Genomic DNA, 21,394 nt, shown 5'->3' on the forward strand with positions numbered 1-21,394 from the left:
ATCACATGAGATTATTCCTCAACAGCTGATCTGTGTTCTGCTGCTCTGGGGTTTGCGAGTTATGGCTGTTTATTGTTGGTTTTACAGTTTTATGCATTTTATTTTATTATTGTAAACCATCCTGGGATCAAGTGATGAAGAGAAGTCCATAAATCTCTTCCATTGATGCATACATGTACAGTAAACCTGCATAGGTAAAGGTAAAGGACCCCTGGATGGTTAAGTCCAGTCAAAGGCGACTATGGGGTTACGGCACTCATCTTGCTTTCAGGCCGAGGGAGCTGGCGTTTGTCCACAGACAGCTTTCTGGGTCATGTGGCCAGCATGACTAAGCCGCTTCTGATTCAACGGGACACCGTGATGGAAACCAGAGTACACGGAAATGCCATTTACCACAGTGGTACCTATTTATCTACTTGCACTGGTGTGCTTTTGGACTGCTAGGTTGGCAGAAGCTGGGACAGAGTAATGGGAGCTCACACCGTTGCGGGGATTCAAACCGCCAACCCTCTGATTGGCAAGCCCAATAGGCTCAGTGGTTTAGACCACAGCGCCACCCACGTCCTTTAAAACCTGCATAGGATGCACATTTAATATACGTTATTTCAAATACATGCAACTGAAGACTGTCAAAGGGAAGGATTGAAGGCAAAAGAAAGCTGGAAGCCCCAAGCAAACCTAGTGCAAAAAGAGCTTTTAAGCTCCGATCCTCTCCTTCTGGGCAAGTCGTGATTGGTGCACCCTGTGAACAAGGTGTCTTTGGTCAGTAGAGCGGTTGCTCTGGGAGCGGTGGGGATGCTCTAGTGGGACAATCTGACTTCCAGTTATTTTCTTCCAGTAAGCAGAGCCATAACAAAAATCTGGTTTTTGTTTATTTCTTTTATACCACCTAGGTGATTCACATGAAATTATGGGGAAATCACCCAAGGCAATCTGATCAATTAGGCAGCTGGGATAGCTTAGCTGGTAGAGAGCATAAGACTCTTAATCTCAGGGTTGTGAGTTCTAGCCCCACCTTGAGTGAAAGATTCCCACATTGCAGGGGTTGGAGTTGATGATCCTTGTGGTCCCTCCCAACTCTACAATTCTGTATTGAGATTGAATCCTCACTTGAGCCACTTGTTGTTACGCAACAACATCATGGCCTTCCTGCTAAACTGAATGAGATTTAGAACTGTGCTGCATATTGGCCTGATCCAACTTTGGAGGCCACAGATAGTGCTTTAGAACACTTGAATTACGTCCCTTTAAGTTGTCTATATTTGCCATCCTCTAAATGGCAGTATTGAAGGGTGGGGTGTAACATTTGCAAATAAATGAATATTTGTCTGAAAATATCCATCATTTTCACTCTTGGGCACCATCATCTCATTTGGTATGGTATCTGCACTCAGTTTTCATAGGCGAAGGAACCGAGAGCATTTCCTCCTGTGCAGGGTGGCTCTGAATACTCACACATTTGGAATCTCTGTTGACTGCAGACAATGACCTTGGTTAGGCTGCTGTGTGATAAACAGCAAGTGGCTGAGGTTTCTAAAAGCACCTGTTCCGTCTCCATGGATACGCTGCAGCGCGAGAATGCAGCGTTATGTGCTGCAGCCTGCTGTAATTCCCTCCTGCAAAAAGCTGAGAGTCTGGATGCGACCTGGACTGACAGCTGACTTTTAAACACGTAGATGAGACGGTGTCCCCAGCTGAACCTGCAGGAAGACACCTGTCTGCCCTTTGAGGTACAGAACAGAAGGGAATGACTGTGGGGCTCAGCTAGAAGGCTGCTGCTGCTCCTGACCTGAGTCGCTAGGAGGCGCTGTGGAGGACATAGTCAGAGGAGGAATGGGAGGAGCTTAGAGTTTCCCACCGGGTTGCAGGTCATTAATTCTGGGACACAAGAGGTTTTCTGAACCTGGGAAAGGACCCTATCACTTGCTTTTGTTATGTGGTCATAGACATGAACAAAAGGGCCCAGTGGCTTGAGCGATAGAGACCTGGACCCGGGTGATGATCCAAGTGGGTTAACAGAGGATTCTTCTATCCTTCTCCCTCTCCCTCACTCAGGAGCCCCCCATCACCACCAGGAGGTGGCTAGCAGAAAGTGAGATGCTGATCCAGCTATTATCTCTCACCATGGAGATGCCCGCACCAGCACAAGTCCAGTCCACCTGAAGATTTGCTAAATGGCTCACCCAATCTCAGGACTCCAGCCGCTTGTCATGCTAAAGGTGTGCCTGCCCACTCCTTGAAAGGAAGGTGCAGCGAGTGTGTGTTGCTTGCTGGATCAACATCTTAGCTTATGCTTATCCATGCATTTAACCTCTCACGTAGCTGTGCATTCTTGTAACGTGGGATATGCTTTATGTACTGATCTAATCTGAAAATTAAAGACATGGGCAGAACTGGTGCTGTAAGCTCAAGTTCTTCATCCATCAAAGAGAGCCAGGACTATTCCCCCCCCCCACACACACCCAGCATCCACCACCTGTCCAATGGTAGGGCCAGCCTTATGCATTAGTGGGTTAAATTGTGGATCTGCAAGTTGAACAAGTGACCATATTCTTCCTCAGAGTCTCCATATGCTTCATCTGTTATCCACAGAGATTTAGAAAGCATTTATTGTGCACCCTGATGGTGCCTCGCTCTTTTCCAAGCAGTACCAGAAGAGATAAAAAAACTTTTGAAAAGGCAACATCAAGAATGGTCTGGCAATGTCGGTTAAAACTGCAGTAAGACTGGTTTGACAAATGAGCTCAAGATCTCAGAGGGCGCGGTGTTGTACATTCTTAAGCACAATCAATTTATAATTGAATTCTAAAAATGAAAGTCGACAGGACTAAGCTAATCGAATCTAACCATTTTCACAGGTCATTTGCCCCCCTCAGGGCATGACAAGCCACTGACTTAAATTCAGCTTGAAATTCAACAGTTTGAAACCACAACAATTAGATAAACTGATTTTTGGAAAGGACTATAGCTCCATGTGGAGCATCTGCTGTGCTTGCAGAAGGTTCTGGGTTTCATCCCCGGCATCTCCAGGTATTCCTGGGAGTCCTGTCTGAAACCTTGGAGAGCTGCTGCCAGCCAATGTAGGCAATATTGAGCTCAAGGGTCAAATGGTTTGAGGGCATGGTTTAAGGCATATGCCCATGTTCCTCCAAATGTGCTACTGCTCTTTGCTGTCAATAGGACCCTCGTACCTACGGGACCGCCTCTCCTGGTATGCCCCACAGAGGAACCTACGGTCTGCAAATAAAAACATCCTGAAGGTCCCAGGCCTCAGAGAGGTTAGGCTGGCCTCAACTAGAGCCAGGGCTTTCTCGGCTGCGGCTCCAATCTGGTGGAACACTCTGTCACAAGAGACTAGGGCCCTGCGGGACCTGACATCTTTCCGCAAGGCCTGCAAGACAGAGTTGTTCCACCAGGCCTTTGGTCAGGGCCCAGCCTGACTCCCACCTCTGGCAACCTGCACAGAACTTTGCTTAACGGTTGCCATTAATTTGATTTTAATTAATTTTTATAATGAAATGTTTTAGAATGTTGGATTATTTGATTGTTTGATTATTTGTTTGTTGTTAGCCGCCCTGAGCCTGGCTTTGGCTGGGGAGGGCAGGATATAAATAAAATTTATTATTATTATTATTATTAAATATAGAAATGCAAAATTTATGTGGGAAATTGCCATAGTGTATGTTTGCAGCCAGTCTGGGCATCTAGGATGTTATCAAGGGCGCCACCGCTCCATACCCTTCCTCAAATGACCGCCAGAGGGAGGAAGGAAAACCGCTTGGACCTCTGCTTAGAAAGCACAGTGTCAGGCACTGGGCAGAGGAGCAATGGTGGAGACCCGCATCCCCAGCCTGACCCTTCCAGAGAAGAGGAAGACAGTTCAAAATTGCAACAGGGGTTTGAGGGAGGTCACAGCTCAGAGGAAGATGAGGGGGAAAGCTGGGAAATAATGGGAGAGGAAGAGGAGGAAGAAGAAGCAACAGGAGGGCAACAGCTGGCGGAGACAGTGTCATTAGAAAGCATTTCAGATTCCCTCCTCTCCCAGAATCCGGCGAGCCTTGAAAGTAGGAGAGCAAAGGGCTCAAAAGCAAAGGGTCCTCAGCACCACCCATATGGGAGAAGGTAACAAATGAAGAAGTGGGAGAAAAGGGGGTGGAGCACCACTTGGGGCAACACCATTATTCCAGGAGGCTGCATTCCCAAGCCTCTCTCTGTAAATGTTGAACAAAAAGCAGATGGTAAGAACTTTTCCTTCTCTCTCTTTTTTTATATATACATTTTTATTAGTTTTTAAACACATCATTTCAACAGTAATTAAACATACTTTTACATCTTATTCAATTTTTTTGCCTTCCATCAGTCCTGTCTGAAAATTTTCCAATCTACTCTCTTAGTATGCATTTCTTATTTTCCCTATTACATTTCAAACTCATAACCAATATCTCTATCTTTTTCTACTTTGTAACACTTTGTATATTTCTCCTTAGAGAGCCAGTGTGGTGTAGTGGTTAAGAGTGGTAGTCTCGTAATCTGGTGAACCGGGTTCGCGTCTCCGCTCCTCCGCATGCACTCCACTGCTGGGTGACCTTGGGCTAGTCACACTTCTCTGAAGTCTCTCAGCCTCACTTACCTCACAGAGTGTTTATTGTGGGGGAGGAAGGGAAAGGAGATTGTTAGGCGCTTTGAGACTCCTTCGTGGAGTGATAAAGCGGGATATCAAATCCAAACTCTTCTTCTTCTTCTTACAAAACTACAAAAGTTTTGTAACTTTTCCTTGTCTCATCCTGCTGTGGGGGTTGGTACCTCTGCTGCCTGACACACACAAAAAGTCGAAAACTTATTGCACCAGCGCTTTATAGGCACAGGAAAAGCGAAGTGTGGTTCACATTCCCCATGGATTGTACTTACCGGTAAGTGGCATATTGCATAAACAGGATGGCTTCCTTTATGCAATGAGACTCCTCCCCTCTCGACCCCATGTGTGCTTCCTAAATCTGTTCTGGGTCGTCCCCCCCCCCAATCCTTTGGAGCAGGCTTAGCTTCTTCACTGAGTTATAAGGGGGCCGTTACTTGTCTCATAACACTCTTTCAAGGACTTTTGTAGCATGCAATTGCCCCCAGTTTGCACCTATGTGAATTCTTTATTTCGCAATGGTGTTGATAATGCCTTTGTATTTTCATGCTTTGGTAGAGCATGCTGTGAGGTCATTTATGCACTCAGCCCTCTTGCTGATTCATTCTTAGAGGAACACACATCCTGGAGATTTCCTTTTGTTGAATTAGCTTTATGCACACTAGTCCCCGGATTTTCACCTCCAAAACGAAATTGACTAGGGGTGATGCATTTATAAAAAATAAAAAAAAAAGTGCCAGTAAAACAATCAGCTTCCCCCACAAAAAAACCACTGCCCACATATCAATACAATACTAAAAGGGGGGGGGCACAACATAAACTACACCTTAAGGAAAGAAAAGCAGCCTTGAGGAAGGGAAAGGAAACGCAAACAGCAGTTACAGTCAAGCCTTGCTGGAAAAGAAAGGAGTTTAATTAACCATTATATTGGATTTACCTAGAAGAGGCGTGAGAAATGAAGCCCCTAGAACATACCATTCTCAGACCAAGAGAAGATTGGTTCTCATTCTTCATTCTAATAGGAAGCACTGTAAGACTGCCATTTACTCCACTTCCCTGGTGTTTCCAGTTAATTTCTGCCTTATATTTGAGCTTTCACATGCCATAAAAGTCTCTTCTGGAAATCTAATCTATATTTTGATTTTGTTCTGTGAACCGCCCTGAGACCTCCTGGTATAGGGCAGTAAAGGTAAAGGTAAAGGGACCCCTGACCATTGGGTCCAGTCGTGACCGACTCTGGGGTTGCGGCACTCATCTCGCTTTATTGGCCGAGGGAGCCGACGTACGGCTTCCAGGTCATGTGGCCAGCATGACTAAGCCACTTCTGGCAAACCAGAGCAGCACACGGAAACACCGTTTACCTTCCCGCTGGAGCGGTATCTATTTATCTACTAGCACTTTGACGTGCTTTCGAACTGCTAGGTTGGCAGGAGCAGGGACCGAGCAACGGGGGCTCACCCCATTGCGGGGATTCGAACTGCCAACCTTCTGATCGGCAAGTCCTAGGCTCTGTGGTTTAATCCACAGCGCCACCCGCATCCCTGTATAGGGCGGTACACAAATAATAATAATAATAATAATAACAACCACCACCACCAAATAAATCACAAGTTAGAGCTCACTCTGGAGTTATCTTCTTGAAGAAAAAAAAATCCACTTCCAAGTCTGGAATACGTTTGCAAACCTGGAGATTTTGCATAAGGTCCAGGAGATTCAGTCTCTTTACTGCCTTATATTGCTGTCAAGTGGAGCAGCAGAACCTGGATGGAGCCTCTCACCAGTCTGCTGACCCTGTTGGCCACCTCTCTTTGTGTCCCCATCTCCCCTCCTACCTTGCTTGCCTTGCTGCTGAGGATGGACAAAGAGAAGCAGCTTTTCCAGTCCATCCATGCTTCTCACTACCACTGGAAGCAATGGCATCACTCATCAGGCTTCCTGTCTGTACTCACCTGCAGGGTCTGGGTGAGTTTTCCTAAAAGAAAGCCACTTGTTTTAAGCTGGCAGTGTACTGGGCCTCAAAGTTTTAAAATGCAGTAAAATACATAGATTTTTCCATTCCTAAACAGGCTTATGAATCTACTGCTGTAATACTTAGGAAGGCCACTTATGTATCTCCAAAAAAAGAAAAGAGGATTTACATAAATCTGGTATGTGAAAATTTGGAAATAATTACTGTGATTTAAATAGAAATGCAATGCATCTCACCATATTAGGGACCAAGGGACTTGTGTGCTTACTGGGTGGTAAGGGTTGATGGACAGCTTCAAGGCCTCTGTTCTCCTTTCTTTCAACCAATCACGGACAGCCCTCTGAAACAGAGGACTGTCCTTTATAATGTAGGACATATGCCCCCTTGCAAATAATCCTATGGCAGGATTCAAACAGCTGTACAACTAGCTGGGCTAGCTCAAAGGGAATGTGGGCTTGTGGTTCTTGAAAATGAACTCTCCATGCTGTTGGCAAACCTCTTTTGAATGAATTTTACCGAAGCAGTTTGCAGTATATGACTCTGTGGGTGTGCATGTGTCTCTGATCTGCAAAATAATAATAATAATAATAATAATAATAATAATAATAATAATAATTTATTATTATTACAGATCCCGTTGGGCATTTCCAAATGCTCAGGGCAAACTTAACATAACTCTTTGAGCCCTGGTCTATAAATAGATAAACATAGCATGATGTCTAAAGTGGAATTACTTGAGAATTACAGATATTTATGTAATCATGTGAGATAGAAGTTTCATCTCCTCTGGAACCTCCTTGGAGAAAAGCAACATTCAAAATCCCTAGGTCATCTGCTGTAAGTCTTCTGTTATGATGATTGTCTCAGGCTAAAGTCTTATTATGGGGCTGGGGGGGCAACCCAACTACCCCCACCAAGTAAACAGAGCTAGGATTGGGCTTGAAGGATTTTAAATAGAGACAGCATACACACCATACAGTTAAAAGCCCTCATTTCAAGAATCCTGGGAACTTAAGAGTGCTAGGAATTGTAGCTCTCTGAGGAGTAAACTAGATTCCTCAGGCTTCTTGGGGAGAGGGGAGAAATGTGCTTTAATTGTATTGTATGTCAAAGTTAGCGTTCAGGATTTATGTCTGAAGGAACACAGCAGCTTGCTACAACCAAATAAAGGAGAGCTGTGTTTCTGGATCTGACTGGTCCTCAGGTTAAGACACATCAGCATTTGGAATTTTCCTCTTCACAGGCCCTTTTTAGCAGCTTACAAGGAGGTGTAACACATAAAACAATGAAACGTAAATCAGCACCAGAGCTCATTCATCCAGTTCATGCTTTTTCTGTCACCTAAATGCTGAGGTGTTCCAAAGCCTTTGGTCTCCATGGCAAACATTTTCTCCCTCTTTTGTTACAGCTCACAGCAAATATTTGTACAGAGTGAAATGTTCAGCCCCATATATTTATGGACCTGCCATCTGCTGAGGGGAGCCACCACCCACCTGGTAGGAGACGGATATAGGCTAAGGACCTGTTCCGTCAGTTTTCGACTCTCTGCATCCCCGTCCGTGTGCAGTCCTGAAGCTGGAGGAGTTTGTTTGCTTCCTGTTCAGATTACTGGCTGCCGATAAGAGGAGGAAAGAACGCGGTGCGCGCAAAATTGCTTGGGAATCGTATCAAGGCTTATCCCACACCCCATTCTGCACACATCATTTCAGTTTGAAACAAGTTCTTAGCTGTCTCGTGGAAGGAAAACTGGGCACAGCGTAGGGGCATGTCCTTTTGTAGGCATTTATAACAGCCCTCTGCAGGAGTTACAGAAAAAGTGTAAAGGAAGCATGCGGTGGGTGGAACAGGGACTAGCGTGTGAACTCTGCCCCCCCCCATTGCCATTCCTATTACCTTACAACTCATGGAAGGAACCTGTCTGAAGCAGGCAGCCTATTGTACTGCTGGAGATTCCATGTGAATTTGTAGAATGCACAGAAAAAGAGTCTTTATGACTATGAGCCAGTGTGGTGTAGTGGTCAAGAGTGGTAGTCTTGCAATCTGGGGAACTGGGTTCGCGTCTCCGCTCTTCCACATGAAGCTGCTGGGTGACCTTGGGCCAGTTACACTTCTCTGAAGTCTCTCAGCCCCACTCACCTCACAGAGTGTTTGTTGTGGGGGAGGAGGGGAAAGGAGAATGTTAGCCGCTTTGAGACTCCTTAGGGTAGTGATAAAGCAGGATATCAAATCCAAACTCTTCTTCTTATGTGTTTCCTTTAAGTCACAACTGCACTGTACATTAACAGCACTCTTATACCCTTTTAACAGTCTTGGAGAATCCTGGGAACTGTAGTTTGTTGAGGGTGCTATGCATGCTGTAAGCATGCCCAGGTGATTGTTGGGTGGGCGAATGGGAAACCAGGAGGAAGGGGGAACCTAAAGAGAGGCTCTTGAAAGAGGACATGGGTGGTTGGCTGGAACTCTGAATAGGGCAGCTGAATTGGTAGAGCAGGAGATTCTTAATCTCGGGGTTGTGGGTTTGAGCCCCACATTGGGCAAAAAATTCCTGCATTGGACTAGATGATCATCGTGGTCCCTTCCAACTCTACAGTTCTGTGGTTCTATGATTAGGAATGTTCGACGCTGCTGCATTTTGTTGCAACAAGTCCCACTTGTTACTATCCAGGGCTCGAGCCAAAACAGCACCATCAAGAAAACACTGGCAGTATTAAGGTAAATTCAACAATGTAAACAAGTTTTGATGGATGCAATAATGGAATTTATGATATGTAAAATGAACCATGGAAAGAGAAGAAGGCAAGTCATTGATATCTTAAGGATGTAAAATGAGTATTTTAAATTGTAAAACAGAAAACTTAATAAAATTATACGCAAAATAGCACCATCAATGTTTAACAGGCATGGAAGAAGTTTCACAAAAGTACAAAAACACTTTAGAAAAAAATATAAATGGAAGAGATACGTGCCCCCCCCCCAATAAAACAGGCCAGTGAGTGACTATGGGATCCTGACTAATGGTTATGGGGCAGGGCAGAACAGAGGCACAGAAGAGAACAGGAGGATGCCATAGTCAACCCACCTTTTGTTCCAAGCTTCAGTTGATAATTCTTATTCTTATTCTACAGAAATTCCACAAGAGGGTAGAAGTGCCATCAAGTCAGTCTACAAGGGACAAACTTTAAATGTGATCAAAGAACAATAGGACTCTCTTCCCACATCACAGGACAAAGGGGCAGTGGGTGCAATGAGCCAGAGTGATGAGTGATTGAGACGGCCGCTCTGTGTGGATGCAGTTTGAAAAAGAAGAAAAACATTGCTCTTGATTTGTCGCATCCATTCTAGGAAGATGAGAATCTCCAAAGAAACACACTGCTGCTTAAGCACCCTCTGAGTAGGTGCCCTGCCTGTCTTGTTTACGTCTCAGGAGATGTTGCCTTTCCCCATTATATTCACATTGACCTGTGCTGTTGACATGTCTGCTTCTTTCCTTACTCTTGTTTCTCTGGCTCCCACTGTGTGCTTCAGAATGCAGAATTGAGAAGATACCTTCATAAGAGCCCCATCGTCTGCTTTAGATGGATGCAGTCACTGTTGGTGCTTGAGGGCGAACGGAGAGGTTTAGAATGGCCACTTGGTCACAGAACAACTAGGTGGTGATGCGGAAGCGGAGAAAAGGATTTAGATGTTACTGAATAAGAGTAGATGGAAGGGCTTCGGAGTGGGAATGTGGTTTAAGTTGTGCTTAAAAGGTCTGGAGCAGAGAGCTTGTGATTTCTGCTTGGAGAAACATCCATGTGAGTACAGTGCCCACCTGTGGCACTGATGGGGACTGCACATCCTCTGTGCCAGTGTTTCTCAAACAGCCTTGGGTCATTTTCAGGTGGGTCACAGCATGCCCAGTGCCCCCTCCCTTGCCTGCCACACCCCCAAGGTTTGCAGTTTCAGATTTGATGAAAGGTGCTTTGAACTGTAGTTGGAAACGAGAGGCAGAAATCATTAAACAAACCGACACCACAGAAAGGTCTGAAAGATTCATCAGCAGTTTATTATTTTATTTTTGGGGGGGGGGGGGGGTTCCATACAAAATTCAAATAATTTGGAGTAATTTGTGCAGATAACACAACCAATTATTTGTGCAGATAACACAACCAATTCCTTTGCAGAACAACTAAGGCTGTGCTCTTAAGCCACCTGTTAAGAAGTCAATCCCACTGAAATCAGTGGAAATGATTTCTGAATGAACTTTCCTAGGACTGCGTTGTAAGAAATTGATCTTTCGCTCATTCACACTATCTTAGCAAATGCAGATTGCAGTGACATCTTCAAGATAACTCTGCACAAAAGCCTATTTCTACACAGCGTTATAAAGACTGGGAGCGAACTACTGTAAATTAATGGACACAAGAAATGCAGCAGGAGATTCTCATCCAGGTAACCAGGAATACAAGAAGCATCACTGGAAAAGAGAAATACCTTTTCATCTCCAGCACGCCTATGCTAGAAGCAGCTCCTAGCTATTTAGATTGCAGAGCCTGCACTGGTCTGCACTAGTTTCTATTAATCCAGCATGGACTGATGCTCATCTGTGCATCTTGTATGGTTGGGATGCGCTGAAACAGAGCATTTTACACCCTAGGTTGAAGGCTATGGGAAAACTATTTGTGCTGATATGTTTGCATGGGCATTATATGACATTGCCAGCTAGTGGCTTTCAGGACGGGTGAATTTGTCAATTTCCATTTCTCCGATCTTCTGTAATCTTAAATTCAGTTCTCCACACTTCCACGTATATAAAATTCACCAGCATTTTCATGCTAATTGATCCTAACAGATGCATGCTTGTGCATAATTTCTCCTACTATACACATTTCTGCAAAGCAGTTTTCCCCATCCTAACATACTTTGTATCTTATTTTCACAAATATAAGCATTGCTATGTATGCTTTCCTCCAACTTTAGATTCTCGAACTGTGGAATGAGACTCTGTGGGGGTGGGGTATTGTGATATGAAGTTCCAGGAAGGGAAGGATCCTGAGGTAAAACTGTGCCTTCATTCTCACTAACTGAGGTTTGATACTGCATCCATGGCAACAACTGCTCCATACTTTGAAAGCATCATCATGCCCCTTTGAACAGTTATGGCTTCCCCCAAAGAATCCTGGGAACTGTAGTTGATTAACTTTGCTAGGAGTTGTTAGGAGGCCACCTATCCCCCCCTCAAAGAGCTACGATTCCTAGAATTCTGTGGAAAGAGGGATACTGTTAAGCCACTCTGAGAACTATAGCTTTGTAGGGGGAATAGCAACTCTCAGCACCCTTAACAGACTACATTTCCCAGGATTCTTTGGGGGAAGCCATGACTATTTAAAGTGGCATGATACTGCAGATGGGGCCTACAACTACTACTACTACCACCCTTGGAAGAGGCAAGATAGGCCTGGAATGGGATAACGGCAGGTTGGGAATAAAATTCCAGAGAGGGAAAAGAGAGATGGGTCAGATAGACACTTCTTGATTCACATTGCTTCCCTGGGGTGCGATGATCTCACTGCTGCACTTATAGTTCAGTCTGAACAAGACGCAATGCTTTCTTCATATTCTCTATTACTGAAAAAAAGGAGAGAAAAAGGTAGTGACGTGAATGATGATCACGGTTAAAAATAGAGAAAAGAAACTACCAAAAATCTTGCTGTTTTCCCCAACCCCCTGACCTTTGGAAGCAACAGCTGGGATCTTCTTGCACATGGAGAGCAAAACAAAAGAACCCAGAAATGCTTTGAGCTCCATCCAGTCAAGTGCAGGTGCAATACAGCCACATACCAATTAATCTCCGCCTGGGCCCAACAGACCTCTGTTTGTTCTCCATGTCCCCAGCTCTATATAAGTATGAAGGCAGCAGAAGGGGCCAGTGTGGGGAAGGGGAGATATGTGATTGGCTCCCCATATCTGGATCTTGGCTGAACCACAATAGTAAAATGGTGGTGCAACCTTTTCACAATTGTCAGGAGCTTTCCTTGGAAGGCTCTTCAGCAACTGTGTGGCTCCGAGAGGCCATGCCTGTAGCTGTGGGAAGTGGCGGTGGCAAAGGTGCAGGGGGAGGGATTGAGTGGGTGGAGGGGACAAGCAATGGAGGCAGAGGGGAAGGTGGAGGCATGGTGCATACTGGTGCCTATTTTTCTTGAAAAAAAACCCCTCTCTCAGATCGGAAGGTCAGCGGTTGGAATCTGCTTGACGGGGTGAGCTCCCGTTGCTCTGTCCCAGCTTCTGCCAACCTAGCAGTTCGAATATATATACAGTGGAACCTCTACTTACGGACGTAATCAGTTCCGGAGGTCCATCCGTAAGTTGATCTGGGTCGCTGGTAGAAGCACCATTGTGTGCAGGTGCATTCGGTGGCAGCACACTTCTGCGCATGTGCAGACGGCGGCAGCCACTTCTACGCGTGTGCAAATGGCTGCTTCCGCACGTGCGCGAATCACGGCAAAACCAGCATTTACTTCTGGGTTTGCCGCAGTCACAACTTGAATTGGACCCAAGTAGAGGCGGTCGTAAGTAGAGGTTCTACTGTATATATATGCCACCAGCACAAGGATAGCAGTGCACTGCGCCCCCCCCCCCCCCCGGCCAATGTCCATATACTCAGCACATCTGAAACGGCAACCTGTGCGTGTAAGTATATAAAAGCTCCCCTTTTGGATGCTGCACTAAACATGCAGACATCAGGGCATGGGGCCAGTAAAGCATACAGGCATTAGTGCTGTGCTGTCAGCTGTCCTCAAAATTCTAGAATTTATTGCTTTAATGGAAATACACATGTCCAGGAAGGCTGCGGAGTACAGACCACTGCTGGGACCTCATAAACACCCCTTGGTTTTTTCAAAAGTAAGGTGAGCAAGACAAAAAAACCTGCACCCAACCTGTGAGAGTTTCTGTAACATTTTCTTCCCACTTTGATAATTTTTGAAAGCCATTTCTTTTCTCATTAATTAATAGTTTTTTTGTTTTTTTGTTTTTTAAAGTGCAGGAGGTAAATTTTTGGCACAGCAGTGAGCAGAAAGTGCAGACCTGCTTCTCACTCTGGGTATTTTGTAATCTCCTGGAGGGGTTCACCTGAGCACTCCCTGTATGGGCAGCACAAACATAAGCTTGTTTTGAGGGATCAACTCACAGACTGGCAGGTCTTGAGGCTCATAAGTATAGAGTCGATTAGAGTATCTTCCAGTGATATCAGCCCTTACCGTAAGTGAAGGATCTGGAAAAGCAAACAAAATATCATAGTCATCCCTGATATAACAGCATCTTACTCTTATTTCATGCTAAGAGGTAGGAATTAAGATTTTTGAGGGATGTTACTCAGTTGTCTGTAATGAAATTAATTTTAATATGGCTCAGTCTAGAGTCTGATTCCAGTTTTGGTTCTCAGGGCAAGGACAAACCATAGTTTGCTGGTTTGGATGTGATGGCAAACTATGGCTTTTTGAACACCTGGACATTACTAATTAATTAGTACAGCACTCGAAGGAGATGGAAGCAGAGGAATGAGAGAGCATGTGTGTAAAATCTTGTTCCTATAGCACCGAACAATAGTTTAGCATTAAGTGTGAACCAACCCATTGCACAACAGTGATGGACGGTTGGGATGTGGGTAGGAATCTATCTTGGCTGTCTCTTAGTTGAAGACCCAGGTCATCGAGCCTGAGCTTCCACCGCCGCCACCTGCCACAAACCATCAGGAGGTTTAACAAATTGAAGGACAGCGTCCTCTTTCTATGCTCCTCCCAATGGCAACATGCAGATGGAGACAGATTTACCTGCTTTAAGTCATTTACATACTGTCTTCTTTTGTATATTATTTACTACAAAGCTCGATGACTAAGCTCTTTAGCGACGAAACATCGGATTACCGGAAGGTCTGAGCACTGAACCACTGGTATATCACAAGTGGACTCTTTATTTACTGTGTTTGGTATTGTTTAAGATAAAACTTGTTTGGGAAAGAAACTACCTTTGCCATTTTTATGAATGTTTAGTGTTTGTTTACAGATAGTTGCCTTGGTGATATTATCTTGTGTTGATTGCAGTAGTCATTGTATCACTACCCTGTTCATTGCAGAGGGCCTTCTCGGTAGCGGCGTCTGCCCTGTGGAACGCCCTCCCATGAGATGTCAAAGAAATAAATAGCTATCTGACTTTTAGAAGACTTCTGAAGGCAGCCCTGTTTAGGGAAGTTTTTAATGTTTGATGCTTTATCACTTTTTAAATTATTATTATTAATATTCTGTTAGGAGCCACCCAGAGTGGCTGGGGAAACCCAGTCAGATGGGCGGGGTATAAATAAAATAATTGTTGTTGTTGTTAAACAAACCACCATTGGCAAGATTGGCAGCAACAACAGCAGATATGTACTATGCTTATGATACTACTGTATTCTCTTGTTAATTATGCTTTTTTAGATGAGTATTTTGTATCCCTTTGATTATGTTTTCTTTTGAAATCTTTCAGATAATCTTTTTTTTTGGTTAACTTTGTTGTGTTAAATGTGCATTCTGTAGTTGACCACCTTTGCAATGTATTGTAGAGATCTGCTGCTGCAATGTTAGGCATGTATTTATTTTAAGTTTACATTACTGCTAGGAGCAGGCGACTTTCACTTTCCCTTCACCACCCATGGACTCTCCTGCAGTGTCAACCAGCTGCTGGAAATCCTCATGCTTCATTGAGATGAGGTTCCATTTTAGGGTCATAGTCACATCCAACACATACCTACAAACATGATTCGAGGCACATATTGTCCATCAGGTGACATGTTCTTGTCTGTTGTTTCATGCTGGCAGGGGAAAAAAAGAAAAGAATGCACATCATCTTAACCTTTAGAACTAAATCAAGCATTGTAACTACAAACAATAAGTTTAATCTGTGCATTACATGTGCGCACCATCAGATTGAGCATGATGAAGTTGTTCTGGCACATCTCTTGAATTTCTTGGTTGTCCATGAAAACCTTCTTTAGTGCTGGAGAGAGCAAAGGAAGTTCGTCATTCCAAGTGCAAAATACAACAAATGCAAAGAGAGAAGGCAAGCATTCCTCTTTATTAGAGTGTTGTGGGCCAGGAGTCATTTGTGCCTGCTGAACAGCAGCCTGAAAGGGGAGAAGGCAGAGTCACTCCACCTGCAGCTGATCAGCCTTCAAGGACACAGAGGAAAAGAAGGCACTGATGAGAACCAGCTGGCTTCAGCCTTCTCAAGCAGAGATTACAGCAGCAGTCAGATGCTGGCAACAACTCTTGTAGCTCCTGGTCCTACCTTGATGCTTCCTGCTCGTCTTGACCCCATGATCATCAGATTCCCTGACCCCCTGGACCATCTGACCACATAGATTGCTGTTTGCCCAATCCTAGGACTGGACCTGATTTTGGATGCTGACTTGCCTGACCTCCAGGCAAGTACACCTCAGAGACTCTTCTGGTTGGCTAGCCTCCCAGCTCCACTGAACTCTGCATGTTGTTGTTCTACAACAAGACTATGACATAGAACAATACAAAATAGAACCATCCATTGTGGTCATATCTTCCATGACCCCATCTTCCTCTTCACAACAGAAGGCAGAACTGGCACCCCAGTCAAAGTCTTTCCCACCAAGGCAAGGGACATTGTATTTCTATTTGAATTAGAGTACGGTTACCAGATGTCCCCGTTTCCTGGGGACAGTCCTCTGATTTACAATTCAGTCCCAATACAAAATCCTATCATTCTTAGTGAAGTTGAAAAATGTCCCCGGATTCATTGAAAAAAATCTGGTAACCTTAAATTAGAGTCAAATGTGTATCCTGTTTCCTTTTTGCAGGGAATATGCAAGCAGCCACCTGAAGTGCAGCACACAGTAGAATCATTTATGTTTGCAGAGAGAGACAAGAAATTGTTGCTTCAAATCAAACATGTGTGATTTACCTTGACAATACGGACAATCTTCCAAATGGTGAATGACCATCAGTGGCTTATTACTTTTCCAAGGAGAGAGAAAAACATATTAGGTTAAATGCAGATACATTTTTCTATCATAAATGGGATGATGGGCAAATATTGTGGCAATGAATTAAGTAACAATCACAAAGTACATTCAACAGGCTCAGAGAAATCCTCTGCAAAGGGACAAGAAAAGTACCCTATTTTTCGCTCTATAGGACATACCCGACCATAGGACGCACCTTGTTTTAGAGGGGGAGAACAAGAAAAAAAAATCTCCCCCTCTCTGCTCAGCCCCCCTTCAGCGAAGCGGCAGGAGAAACAGAGCCCCTTCCATTTCTCCTCCTGCTTCGCTGAAGGGGCGCTGCGCAGCTCTCCCTCTCTGCTGAAGCCAGGAGAGTCTTGCTCTCCCGGCTTCAGCAAAAGGAACCTGAAGCCTTTGGAGTGCAGCGCGAAGTCCCGCTGTGCTCCAAAGGCTTCAGGGATAGCCACCTCCGGAGCGTGGAGGGAGCGCTCCCTTTGTGCTTCGGAGGCTTCGCATTGCTATCGCTGAAGCCAAGGAGCCTGCATTCGCTCCATAGGATGCATACACATTTCCCCTTAATTTTTGGAGGGGGAAAAGTGCATCTTATAGAGCGAAAAATACAGTAAGCAGTGTAGGTTTGTTTACCCCGTCCCCTGTAGGATTCCCCTTCCTGACAGGCACGGGTGAAACACGAAACCTGTAGAGCAACTATAAGAACCATATTTGAATGTCTGATACCTTCTTCCATATTTCATCTCAAGATTCCTACCTCATACATAAAGCCCATAACAATTTGGAAATGAATTATGTGAAAGATTACTTACTCCTCTATCAACCTGTAAGATCCATTAGATCACTGGGGGGAATTTTACTCATGGCACCACACCTAACAGCAAGGGTGGGGAGCCTTTTTGACTGTGACCCCACCCCATGGGCCAACTTTGAAACATGGGCGGGGCAACCCACCTGTCATTCACACGATGTCATCATGATGCCGCACGGTTGACAGGTGGATTATCCCGCCCACCTGCCAAAATCCCTTGTGCTGGGTTCCCAAGCTTGGGAAGCACAGCTCAAAGGGTGTTGCCAGCCCTAAGCTTTGCAAGTCTCCCCACGCCGCTCCTTTCCACCCCGAATAGAAATGGAAAGACGCCACACGGAGCAAGTTTTCCCTTGCTGCTGTCTTTGGAGACTGAAAGGAGCAGCATGCAGCTGCTTCAAAGTGCAGCACTGGGAGGGAGAATCAGCTTCCATTGAATGGAAACTGCTTCCCCATCCTTGAGTTGTCGGAGATACAGTGGTACATCGGGTTACAGACGCTTCAGGTTACAGACTCCGCTAACCCAGAAATAGTACCTCGGGTTAAGAACTTTGCTTCAGGATGAGAACAGAAATCGTGCTCCGGCGGCATGGCGGCAGCGGGAGGCCCCATTAGCTAAAGTGGTGCTTCAGGTTAAGAACAGTTTCGGGTTAAGAATGGACCTCCGGAACGAATTAAGTACTTAACCTGAGGTACCACTGTATATGCATAGTTCTTACACTGTCAGCCTGGAAGGGATGTTTTGTTAGAGCAAAATTCCTTCTCCTAAACAGCTTTAGGGATGGAATCTTACCTTTGTTTTGCCTGGTAGAGCCCTTCTTCATAAGTCTGTACCCAAGTTATATCATCTCCCCATCCTGGAACAACAGATTCAAGGCAGATCACTGTCCATTCAGTCATCCAATATATTTTTCAAAGTAATCTAAGCCAACAATGAAAATTGCAAATGTCCACCCTTTCCGTCTTTTTATAGAGGCTGATCAGTAGTTTGTACGTTATCCTCTCTGTTATTAGGCACTACTTTTCTCATGACAATTTTGGCACATACCAGGCGCACATATTTAGGTGAGAGCTTGTGGGACAGTGTTTTCACACCATTTGAAAAACCAGCCCACCACCATATTCAAGGAGAAGCCACATTCTTCTAGGGCCTTCTCGGTGGTGGCGCCCACCCTGTGGAACGCCCTCCCACCAGATGTCAAGGAAATAAACAACTACCTGACTTTTAGAAAACATCTGAAGGGAGCCCTGTTTCGGGAAGTTTTTAATGTTTGATGTTTTATCATGTTTTTAATATTCTGTTGGGAGCCGCCCAGAGTGGCTGGGGAAACCCAGCCAGATGGGTGGGGTATAATTAATACATTATTATTATTATTATTATTATTATTATTATTATTATTATGTTAGAGTCTGGATGATGTGATACTTTCAGGCTAGAACCAGCAAGCAATGATGTTCATCTTTCAAACCACCTTCCTGATCCAGTGGTTATTTAAATAATAATAATTTCCTTGTCTTTAAAAATTTCCATACCTCGTTAAACACCTACTTGTTTTGAATGAACTTTAAAAAGTAATCAAGATCGTGCAGGAATCCAAAGAACAGAGTGACACTACAGTACCTCTGGAGAGTGTCTGGGGAACTCTTTTTTCCTTTTTGATTGCCATTGCAAAATTGGAGGAAACAGCAATTAGCATGAAAGATAAGCCCAGCGCTGAGTGCATCTTTGTCTTCTTTCAACCCTCTTCAAGATAGACCTTGATAAATGGAAGAGAAAGTCAATGTTTTAACCTGGTATCTTCCTGAGAAGCTGTGCTTGTATGTGTTCTGATAAGATACTTTTTTTATTCTAAGAAAGAGATACGAATTTCCTTTAACAAACTACTGAAACCAAACCCACGTATTAATGAAAAAAGACAGGCAGATTACGCTGAATGATTAATAGTGATTTCAGGTTCATTTTAATTTTTGCCCATTAACACAATATCACTAAGAACAATTCCTCTGACTCTTATGAGCAGATGGTGACCAGGAAATGTATACTTGTCTGATATTCAAAAATCTCATTTTGTAGGGAAACGTTTGAATTTTCGAAGGGTAATTTTGCATTTTTTAAAAAAAGTAGTAATTTAGTGCAACCCCCTCACTCTTGTTTTATGGAACATGAAATGTTTAACAGAACTGAAATGGCTCAGTTTGGCTCAGTCAGTAGAATGTGAGACTCTTAATCTCAGGGTTGTGGGTTCGAGCCCCATGTTGGGGCAAAAGATTCTTTCATGCCACAAAGAAAATGCCACAAAGCTTCTGACGAGAGCTGTGATTTGAATTCAATTTTCTCCCACATCTAACCAGAAATTCAAATGCTAGGCTTGCCCAATACTAGGCAGTGTTAATAATAATAATAATAATAATAATAATAATAATAATAAAAAAATTAATAAACCCATAGGAACTTGGTTGACCTTCTTGCTGAATATTCAAGGGAATGTTTCCTTTCATTGCACCAGCCCATTTCATGTTAAATTATGTGGTTCCATATATGGTTCCGTAAAGAAACAATTGCAAATTTCATTGAGCAACTAATCTCCGCTGTTCTTTCTTTTCTTTTTTAACAAGACCTGGACAAAATGGGCCATTTGTAAACATGGCTGGTCGCGGCACAATCTTGTAATCTCAGAAGTTGGTCTCCCTTGAGTTCAGTGGGGCTTACCCAGGGAAAGGTGGACCTAAAATTGCAACCTGAATTCTGCTAATATTGGCAAATTCTCTCAAATGCACTTTGAAAGGGTCACAACAGATCGTAGTCGTAAATGTCTACTGAGAAGTTGTCACAAGATTGTGCTGTGGCTGCTTCATTCTCCAGAGATTCTGAAATTGTAAAAGTAATTGCTTTTGTAGACAAATTAGGATTTCATGGTATAAGTATTTTACCTTCACAGCAAAAGACTTCATTTAAGAGAACCAATGCAATTTATACATATTTACTCTGAAGTAAGTCTCCAAAGCATTTATTTCCAGACAAATTGGTATAGGATTGCAGCATTAAGCTGTAATCCTATACACTCTTAACTGGGAGTAAGTTCTATTGAGCTTAATTGGACATACTTCTGAGTAGACATGCATAGGATTGCACCATTGACATCAGTTGTATGGAATGGCTTTTCTTCCATTTGTTCTCAGCCAAGAAATCTCTCCTGGGGACAAAAAGGTTAGCTCCAAATTCTCTACATAGTAAATTATTACGGATAAAAGGAGACCTTAAACAATCAATATTATCACTGTCAGATGCAGAGGTTAGTAACAGCAAGCACTAAGCACACCTGTTTAAATAAGAAATTAAAGAAATTTCTTATCTTGTTAATTAAAGAAATTAATAAGATATTGTTGACAAACCATTTCCAGTTTGCAAAGACAAAGCTCGCGCCAACCATGGCAGACAAGATTCTTCAAAGACACACAAATCACTAGCCGCTAAACTTTAGTAAAATATAATTTTCTTTTAAAAATGAAACATTTTTCTCATTGGGAAGTCTCCCGCCTTCTTCCTTAATATAAGTCATAACTGCTGCTATTGGAAACCTTTGACCCCACCCTGGATAAACACAATCCCATTGTCAGCAACTTTTTACAACACTGTGAAATCTACTTCAGATACAGGTATTGCAGCCAAGAGATGCCCCTTAGTGAATATTTCACAGAAAATGGGTAGACCGTGTGTAACTTCTTCCTGCCCCAGTTTATTTGCTTCTTTTGTATAAGGTAAATTTGCAATTAAAAGATGTTAAAAACTCTGGATTTTTGCTCACCGGAGCTGATCAGTTGCGTCGGCGAAAGTTCCTTGCCAAGGAAGCAAATGTTTTAAAGTGGGTGTGATTTATAGATCTGAGAACAGCTGACCTGCCTGGTCCCTTCATCCAGATTTTACAGCAGTATAGTTCCTTGAAAAAGGGATAGCAATGCCTGGCCCTGTCCCATCCCTCCCTC

General features: G+C 43.8%; 1 protein-coding gene across 2 annotated transcripts in view; it reads right to left on the minus strand.

Moving 5' to 3' along the window:
- Nucleotides 1-10,665: 10,665 nt before the first annotated feature.
- AGR3 (anterior gradient 3, protein disulphide isomerase family member) overlaps nt 10,666-21,394 on the minus strand; it is a 42,392-nt gene continuing 31,663 nt past the window's right edge. The window contains exons 1-8 of one of the 2 annotated variants that reach the window (XM_080975228.1): nt 21,217-21,315; nt 19,032-19,167; nt 18,204-18,267; nt 16,551-16,603; nt 15,538-15,614; nt 15,366-15,429; nt 13,771-13,854; nt 10,666-12,209 (exon numbers count right to left, since the gene is read on the minus strand). In XM_080975228.1, coding sequence (XP_080831354.1) covers nt 12,160-12,209; nt 13,771-13,854; nt 15,366-15,429; nt 15,538-15,614; nt 16,551-16,603; nt 18,204-18,267; nt 19,032-19,134 — 495 coding nt within the window. In that variant the 5' untranslated portion in view covers nt 19,135-19,167; nt 21,217-21,315 and the 3' untranslated portion in view covers nt 10,666-12,159. Of the gene's footprint in view, nt 12,210-13,770; nt 13,855-15,365; nt 15,430-15,537; nt 15,615-16,550; nt 16,604-18,203; nt 18,268-19,031; nt 19,168-21,216; nt 21,316-21,394 lie in introns of those variants that run through there. The other variant, XM_080975227.1, reaches the window with a different exon arrangement.

The sequence above is a fragment of the Podarcis pityusensis genome (genome assembly GCF_964106645.2).
Source record: "Podarcis pityusensis genome assembly, chromosome: 12".
NCBI lineage: Eukaryota > Metazoa > Chordata > Lepidosauria > Squamata > Lacertidae > Podarcis > Podarcis pityusensis.